The sequence below is a fragment of the Meriones unguiculatus genome, chromosome 1, assembly GCF_030254825.1.
Source record: "Meriones unguiculatus strain TT.TT164.6M chromosome 1, Bangor_MerUng_6.1, whole genome shotgun sequence".
Taxonomy (NCBI): domain Eukaryota; kingdom Metazoa; phylum Chordata; class Mammalia; order Rodentia; family Muridae; genus Meriones; species Meriones unguiculatus.
Genome location: NC_083349.1, coordinates 173,368,387 through 173,377,294, shown reverse-complemented (window position 1 = coordinate 173,377,294; position 8,908 = coordinate 173,368,387). Strand labels below are relative to the sequence as shown.

General features: G+C 39.9%; 1 protein-coding gene across 1 annotated transcript; it reads left to right on the top strand.

The window, feature by feature from the left end:
* Positions 1-3,980: 3,980 nt before the first annotated feature.
* LOC110541939 (protein PIP-1-like) lies at positions 3,981-8,908 on the top strand. Its single transcript, XM_021628614.1, has 3 exons — positions 3,981-4,041; positions 8,485-8,613; positions 8,751-8,908. The coding sequence occupies exons 1-3, from the start codon at positions 3,981-3,983 to the stop codon at positions 8,906-8,908; spliced, it is 348 nt and encodes a 115-aa protein (XP_021484289.1).

Sequence of the window (8,908 nt, the reverse complement as noted above, 5' to 3'; positions counted from 1 at the left end):
TTTTTCATTGAATTGTTTTGGCATCTTTGTCAAAAATCAGGTGTCAATAAGTGTGTGGATTCATGTCAGGGTCTTCGATTCTCTTAAAAGAGGAAAAAATAAAGTAAAATCTGTTTCATTGATGAAGACCTCCCAATCCTTTTAGCTAATTAAAAATTTTTTGGAAAACTTCAAATTTCATTGAGGACATTTTACTCTTTTTCACATAACTTGGACCACTTCCCTAAAGATCTTAATGAAAAAAAAAAAAACTGTACAGTAAAGCATTGGAATTGAAGTTCCTGCTGTCAGTCCAACTCAAAAAAAAAAAATCAATGGACTTAGTCTGCAGTGCTTTATTGAACATTTACAAAGCACAGAGTTTAGCAGCAAGCACATAGGCATCTGAGCTTCCCTGTGGCTAATGCCTTAGCACCTTAGAGGGGAACAGACCCTGGCTTATAACAGTATATAGACACTGGCAGAGCAAGTCCTGCTGTAGGTTGAGAACACCATGACCCTGACCTCTGCTTTGGGAATCAAATATGGCTGTGGTGATTCTCTTTATCAAGTGAGCCTTTAGAAATTTTCTTAGAGTAGTTCTTCCTGTCTGTCTGTGGACTGGTTCTGGGATCCAGGGAGGAACAGCAAAGAGATAAAGCCATTCTGCCTGTCCTTATTACATCTTGGGACACAAATCTTATACCACATTCATCTGAGAAATTTGCACCAATACTCAAAATTGGCAATATGCATCATTTACCCATGCCCTAAACCCACATGTGAACTTAAAATTCCTGGCTTCTGAAAAATGACAGTCAAAAAGATAAGGGCATGTTGCTGTGATTTAATAGTAAATAAAATGGTATTAGGCTAATAATGGCTATTATTTTTGCCCTACAGTTATTATGGAGTTATTATCTAACCCACTATCATAATCAATAAAGACACAGACATGTATTAGACTTTAGATTTGCCTTATTTCACCTTGGGATGGCAGATAATTCCACCTACACTATCTTATCATCTCCCAGCCCCCATCCCATGCCGTCTCCCATCCACAGTTTTATAAATACTTGCTTACATTTTTCACCTGAGCTGATCCTTCCCATGCCATTCTCAGAGTCTTTCCTTCTGGCCCAAATGGTTCCTCTTTTATCCCACCACAACTCTGCTGTTTCCTTTCTTCTTTTCCTTCTCTTCTTCCCCAAATTCTCTCCTGTCCCCAAAGCTCTGGAACCTTAGCCATGCCTAAGGTTTGCCCTGCCCTGGTGTGTTGGCTTTTTCTTGGTCAAGCAGGAATAAGTTTTAAGGCAAGATTACAAACATCATTTTGGGGTACTTGAATGTCTGCTCCTTTGAGCAGCAACCAGGTGTTGGGCACTGATAATTAGCATCAGAATACATATCATCAGACCAACCCCCAACATAGACCAAAAAAAAAAAAAAAAAAAAAAATTAAAGTGATTTGTTTGGCTGGGTTTGGCCAGAGAGGTTCTGAACTTTGACTGAGTATTAAGCAAATCCACTGTGGGTTTTGGGTTGCAGTTTATTACTAATATAAAATTTTATAACAAATAATTATCACAGGCACTGAAACACACATATGCACATGCACACACGTGCGCACACACACACACATGTGTTTGCACGGTCTGCAGAATTAAATGCACTTCATTGAATGTGCTTAACTCATTTATTATAGATTCTCAGTTATCAGGATTTTAAAATGCTGTAATATCAGATTCTTAGTTATCAGGATTTTAAAATGCTGTAATAAGGCTTCAAACTTAAATGTGTCTAGGAAGTTCTGTGGTCTAGTCAGGACACTTAGCTTTGTTAGGTCTCGGCTCATGACCAAAAGATCTGATATGGTTAGTGTGGGCCTGGAAGCTTGAGGTAGTTCAGGCCACCCACTGTCCGGAATGGTCAGAGGAAGAACTTCCTGTATTTCAGGGGAAGTTGTGTCTGGTGATTGACCATCCAAGATACTAAAGTCTGGGATACTTTGTAGGAGGAAGTGGGTCTTTCATGGTAACTGAGTTTAGACTGAAAGCTTGAATTTAGATAATCCAACCTCAGCTAACTGGGAGGCAGCGGTGGTGGGATTTGATGAATTTAACACACAAATGGAGCAGTTATGAACTTCAGGCATGTCAGTGTATGTTTTCATCATGAGACTGGTGTTGCAGACCCTTCTTAATACAGCAATATTGTATAAATATCTAAGCTAGGTTTCTTTAAGACCAGCATCCTTGAAAAATAGAGGTGTTGTGGAAAAAAATATCTAAGTGATGGGATCCACCATTCTTTTCTTAGAAAATACTATCAGATTTGACAACCATAAATTTCCTTAAGATCCTTATTTTCTTTCCATGTTACCAGGCCAATATGCAAACCCTGTCTGACCTCATTTGTAGTATTAGCTGGTGGCAGTATATTAAGTATATGAAACTCAGAACAGATTAGCAAATTAAAGCCTCATACTTCAAATGTGTTCATTAGAAATGACATTAATCTGATTAGTCCTGTTTTTCTCATTTTCCCTCTCTTTGTATCTTTCCTTGAATGGTTACAATGGGATTGTGAGGACTCATAAACTTCCATTGTTAGTGTTAAAGAGGCATGGAGAACATACAGGTAAATAGGGTGATAGAGCACAGGGAATCCACTTGAATCAGTGAATAATTGAATCTAGTGGCCTTGCACCCATGCATCTTGGACTTCTCCTGTGTGTCTGATGCACTTACTATCTTGGTGTGATATCCTATATGATAGTTGTGCTGGTAAATCATGAAGTGTGCCAGGCCCTCAGCATGCATTGCATCTGGAATCCTGGTTGTTATCTTCTAAGTCATTGCTTTCTACACACAGACCATCATCCATCCATCCATCCATCCATCCATCCATCCATCCATCCATCCGTCCATCCATCCATCTTTCATTCATTTCTTTATCCTTTGCTTAGTCATTAATAAAGACTGAGTGCCTGATCTGTTCACTGTTCATGAACTATGCAGAGAGAGCCTCGATGAAGTACTCTCTAGTGAAGGGCTCATGTACAGAAGGGAAGGTAACAGAGGGAACATAAGACTGTTCATGTAAGCTGGGATGTTCCCTAGCACCAGCCAGCTCAGCTGGTGAGCTTGCTCTGTGTCCTTTTCTCGTCCTGTGGCTAGAAGTACAGGCATACTGAGTGTCCGGGGCATTGATTATTTTCAAGCATGATGGTATGAGTAAAGACACCTTTAAGAATGTCAGAAGAAATATAATTTTAAATACTAAGATATTGTTTTGGATTTTGTGCCCTGTGTACCACACTCATAGGCCAGGCTATCAGGAAATGTATGGAAATTCTGAATGTTTCAGCTGAGTGTGATTCAGAAGCTCAGTCTGTGTTTGGAAAGACACTACTTGGTTAATATAGTTATTTAGAAGCTGGATAGCTAAGGATTCACATGAGGAGAAGTTTGTTTTGTACTTTGTAAAAGAGCACAAGAATCCTCACATCTCTTTTACATAAGCTTTTCAGATGACATTTGCTATGTTTCTGTAATGCTGAAGATATACTATATACAAATGCCATCTGGCTATGGGGCCACATCCTGGTTTACAGAGTACACTGAGTCGGGTTCTTTTGTTGCTGCTATCATAACCATTGCTAAGATGAGAGAGAAATACAAGCTCCTTTATCCTGCTCTGACCACAACCTTAGGAATAGTAGGAAGAGAAGTGAATAGCAGAGGCTTGCCTACAAAAGAACGTGAGATGGATCGTGGACAGCCTGTGCCCTTTGAATCTCTGAAGGAGCTGGTTCTCTGAGACGCTTTCATGAGCCTGGGTACTGGCAAAACACCTACTGGAAGTTGTGTAAGGAATCTCCTGACCACATCCTGGGAGCCACTCAGAGCAGATTCTGCAGCCTGCTCTCACCTACCTTGACCCCTCCAGGGTACTTGCTGCTGGCTGCTCTGCTGTATCTTCTACCAGCACAGACTGAGATGGGCAAGCTCCTGCTCCTTCTCCTGCTGTTTGGGGCTTTTTATCTGGTGTTTATCCAAGGTGAGAGTGAGTCCTTGGAGACTGAAACAGGGATGAGGACAGGGGCTGGAGACAGCTGGAACAGAATTGGGATGATGGCCTGAATAACTGGGATAGTAGTGTGTGGGAGCAGAAGAAGGTCAAGGTCAAGATTTGGGGATGAGCTGACCCAACAGAACTGGAGATCTTTCTGTTGAATCTACCCTTCTCTTGCTGGAGTAAGGGGTCAGGTCTCTCCCAGGGTTTCAGAGGGGGATCAGGTACTCTCTAGGAAAGAATAAGTTTCTGTGTTCACATATATCTATGTCTTTGAGTCTGTCTCATTGACTTGCCAGGAGCAGCCAATGGATGCAGAATATCCCTCACACAGTTATCTGTTGGAAGTAGATCACTGAAAAGCTTTTTTAAAGCCTGTTTCTCATATCAAGTAAACTGTTTTCAACATGGAGATCTGATTATCAGATGCCGTTGGGAGAAAAAGAGTATGCTGTGAAATACTGTGAGCTTGCCTCCCTTCTGTGGTTCCAGGACAACATTTATTCCTCAAGAAATTTACTTTTTATTACATTTTTATTTAGTGTGTGTGTGTGTGTGTGTGTGTATACAAGCACATGCTATGGCATACGTGTGGAGACCAGAGAATTTGGGAAATCAATTCTCTTGCTTTTCCTAGTGGGTCCCAGGGATAGAGCTCAGGTCATCAGGCTTGACATCAGGTACCTGTGAACCATCTCACTGGCTGAAACTCCACAAGTGTTATTTTTTATCTTTATTCTACCTTATTTTTGCCATATCACCCCATTACTTTTATTGTCTTCTCACTCCCTCTAAAGCACTCTTCACAACAAGTCTTCCTCCCACTTTCAGGTCTCTCTTTTTTAAAGAACCCAGGGAGTTTAATTAGGTTTTCTCACAGAAGCATGAGTGTGGTTGTTTACTGGAACATGCGACATCATTGGGGGAAAAAATGACTCCCTGGCTTGTAGCACATTAACTAACAGTGATTCCCCCACAGAGAAGTGAGACCTCATAATCCCTTCCCCCAGACCATGATAGAATATAGTTTGTCAAGTCTAACACAGCTGCTGTGAATTCTGGGTACACTGGACATGTCATATCCAGGAGACAGCATTTCATAGTACTTTCCCCATCCTCCAGCTCTCTTTACATTCTTTTTTAACTCCTCTTCCACATTGTCCTCTGAACATCAAGGCGCTGGAGGTATGATGTAGATACCCCATGCAGGGCTGAGCACTCAAATATTCACTTATTCTTAGCACTCTGAGTAGTTATGGGTCTCTACATTAGCCACTGACCACTGTGGAGAGAAGCTTCTCTGAGGGCCAAGGTTGAAGCCAACACTAATCTTTGGCTAGATACATAAATACTTAGAGGGAACTTTGAAGAGTCCATTTAGCAAGAAAAAAAAAAGAAAAGAGTAATAGGTTCTCTCTTAAGGCCTATGGCCTTTTGAGACATGGCATTTTGACCAGCTTTATAGTACCAGGCATGAAGTCCCTCTAGAGAAGCAGTCATTAGATCTAATCAGAAGCGATTGGTTACCTACATAAGTTTTGTTGCATATTGTGTTGAGTAGGTTCACTTGACATGTTAGTAGTTTAGCATGTAGAGTTCACCAATGGATAATACAATTGATGGATTTTATCTCCCAGAATCCTGCAGAACATGTCTGGCACTATGAACATTAGCCAGAAAGAAGTAAGTTTTCAGGTCACTTTCAGTTTAATTTATGTCCCACAAATAAATCATGTTGTATCTTCAGCAATAAACGTTTCCCGTGCAGCTCTGATGGGTAAGCAAGAGTGATAGTAATAGCCCATGTTGTTGGGGGATCGCTGGGATCTCCCTGACCAGTAGCTTAAGGGAGGCGTTCCACTCCTGGCACCGGGATTCTCTTTTTAACAACTTATATCCTCTAGAAGCATTGTACTTGTGTTTAAACTACCTTTTTATTATTATATTTTCAGCTTGCTTACAAACAAGTGGGTTTCCATAAGGATTTGCTAATGCATGATTAGTTTTAATTAACTATCCTTCTACTCCAATCTCTGTTTGAACCTCTCCACCCCCAGTATTTCCCTCCTCTACTTTCATATCACATATGTTCTGTCTCTTCTCCATGGACCCCACCCTGCTACCCAGGAGTCCCTTTCTATTTTCCCTGGCCTCTACAAACACTGAAGATTGAAGACACAAATCTGAAATTTCAAAGCTAAGATCTACACAAGAGAGAAAGCATGTAGTGTTTCTCTTTGCAGAAATCAGTTATTCCAATTATTACAATATTTTTTTGTTTTCTTGAAAATTCCATTTAGCCTTGCAAATGAGTAAAATCCATTGTGTATCTAAACCACATTGCCATTCATTCACCAATTTATGGATAGCTAGGCTGATTCTGTTTCTTAGCTATTCTGAATAGATTAGCAATAAATATAAAAGTGCCAATATTTCTACAGTGGGGTATATTTTGGGGGGTTATATTCTTCAAGTTATAAGACTGAACCATATGTTACTTTTGTTTATAGATTTTTTTTTGGAAAAACTTGTATACTGATTTCCACATAGCTGTACCAGTTTACATCTTCATGAGAGAAAAAGGGTTTCCCTTTGCCCAAATCCCACGTTAGCATTTGTTGTCATTTACTTCCATGTTTCTCTTGGCTGGTGAGAGATAAAATCATGAAGTAGTTTTTATTTTTAATTTCCTTGTGGGTAGGAAGGTTGAATTTGATTTAAAAAATACTTATCATACCTTTATATTCTTCTTTTGAGAGAGAATTATTCAGTGCCAATGGGGGGAAAAAACTGGGATGTTTGTTTTCTTATTGAATTTCTCAGGGTCTTTTCTTTTATATTTTAGATACCAATCCTCTGTCCAATGTATAGCTAGCAAAGCTTTTATTCATTCTATAGGCTGCTTCTTTGTTCTTCATTTAACTGACAACTTTCTTGGCAGTGTTAGCTTTTCAACTTCATGATTTCCTGTCACCAGTGATAGGAGCACAGCTGCAAAGTAAATCAGCAGCTGCCTGGGGATATGCCTCAGAGACTGCCACCAAGGCACAGCCAGGATCGATGGCTTGGGAGAAACTAATTCCGTGACAAACCAAAAATAAAACAAAGGTTCATTTATTAAAAATATTAAAAGAGGGTACATGACAATTACTGTGAGCAGCATTACTCTCTTCCCAGGAGAGAGAGAGAGAGAGAGAGAGAGAGAGAGAGAGAGAGAGAGCCATGCCTGGTAAGGTGACTAAGCCTGTGTAGGCTTATCAAAGAAGAGATGTGGCTAGTTTACACTACCATAGGAACAGCTCTGCAGTTACAGCTCTAATGGTGCTGAGAAGCCAAGTCCCGTTTTATGACACCACCCAAAGAATATAATTCATAATAAAGTTTAAATATTCTTAATAAACAAAGTCGAGAGGTGAATTTATCAGGAGCACCATTCAGATGCTGAGGGGTTTCTGGGGTGTGAATGCACTAGAAAGTCCTGGTTTATGTCACTATTTCCCTAAGGAAGAACAACCGAATTACTGTCCTTAATAACTTTGATTGAGGTGTCTCTTAGAATTTATCATCTGGCACTAAGTGAACACAATTTGTTCATTATCTGTGTTATGACGTATTTCAGTGTTAACACATATTGTGTCTGTGGCCATGGAGTCTGAACGCTCTGCTTTTTTCAGTGGTAAAAATCAGTTCAGCTCCTGGGAGAAGAGCCGATTCCCTGTCTTGGCTTATTCTCTTTATCTTTTTATCTTGCCTATGTCCCATTTGTGGAGTATTGACCTTATTGTTCTAAGAATTGGAGCCCTATTCAGGAACTTCTGACCTATGCCTATTTTCGGAGTGAATTTGCTAGTTTTTATTCTAGCAGTTTCTGAGTTTCACATAGAGGGTCTTTGCTTAATTTAGAGTTGATGTCTATGTAGGGTGAGAGATAATGATCTAGTTCATTCTTCCACATATAGGTATCTGTTTTTTTCTCAGCATCATTTGTTGACGATGCTCTCTTATTGGCATCTTGACAAAAATCAAGTCTTATAATTTGTAGTCTTATAATTTGACCATTTATTCTGTTCCATTGATCTGCATATCTATTTTAGTGTTAGGATCATGATGTTTTCATTACTACTCTCATGCATTTGAAAAGGAACTTTTGGTGTCAGATTAACTTACATAGGTACTTTTATAGTTCCTAGCACAATGACACTGTATATATGGGGATGCCTACCATTTTATCTGATATGCAGTCAAAGCGGTGGTGTCAGACCCTTAGCTTCTTAAGGAAGCCATGACTCAATCTGATACAACACATCAGCACCTGAGGTTGTATTAGGAAAATTTCTTGGGGTTATGCTTTGTCTCTGAATTCCTTAATCCTCCAGCATTCTTAGTCACTTTGATCCATTCTTCACCTTTTATATCTGCTTTCCCTAGCTAAAACTACAGTGTGCATGGTCTGCAACAATTTTAAAAGGGGACATTGTTTGTCAGGCAAGAGCAACTGCACTACAGGATACAGCCCTGGATGCAGAACCAGGAATTTCTTCATGTTCTTGGATGAAGGTAATGAGCTTGATCTTGTCTGAAGAGGTGGATGTGTTCCTGTTCTGAAAAACGGGATTGGTACTGGGGGAGAGAGTCCCTTACTGTGAATACCAAGTGTTGTGTGGGCACTAAGTGTAAACACTTCTATCTTTTAGGCGGATGGGTCCACAATTTCACTCAACTGGACTGCTCTAATGCGTGTTTGGCTGAAAACATGTATTACGGAAGAATGAAGATATCTACCTTTTGCTGCAAAGGCGAGGATTTCTGTAATCGATATCATGGCCAAGTAGTAAAAAAGAATATTTTCTAA

Coding starts and splice junctions, on each gene's coding strand:
- LOC110541939 (XM_021628614.1), top strand. CDS start 3,981: ATGGGCAAGCTCCTGCTCCTTCTCCTGCTGTTTGGGGCTTTTTATCTG. Junction 4,042..8,484: donor TTATCTGGTGTTTATCCAAG/GTGAGAGTGAGT, acceptor TGCTTTCCCTAG/CTAAAACTACAGTGTGCATG. Junction 8,614..8,750: donor CTTCATGTTCTTGGATGAAG/GTAATGAGCTTG, acceptor TCTATCTTTTAG/GCGGATGGGTCCACAATTTC.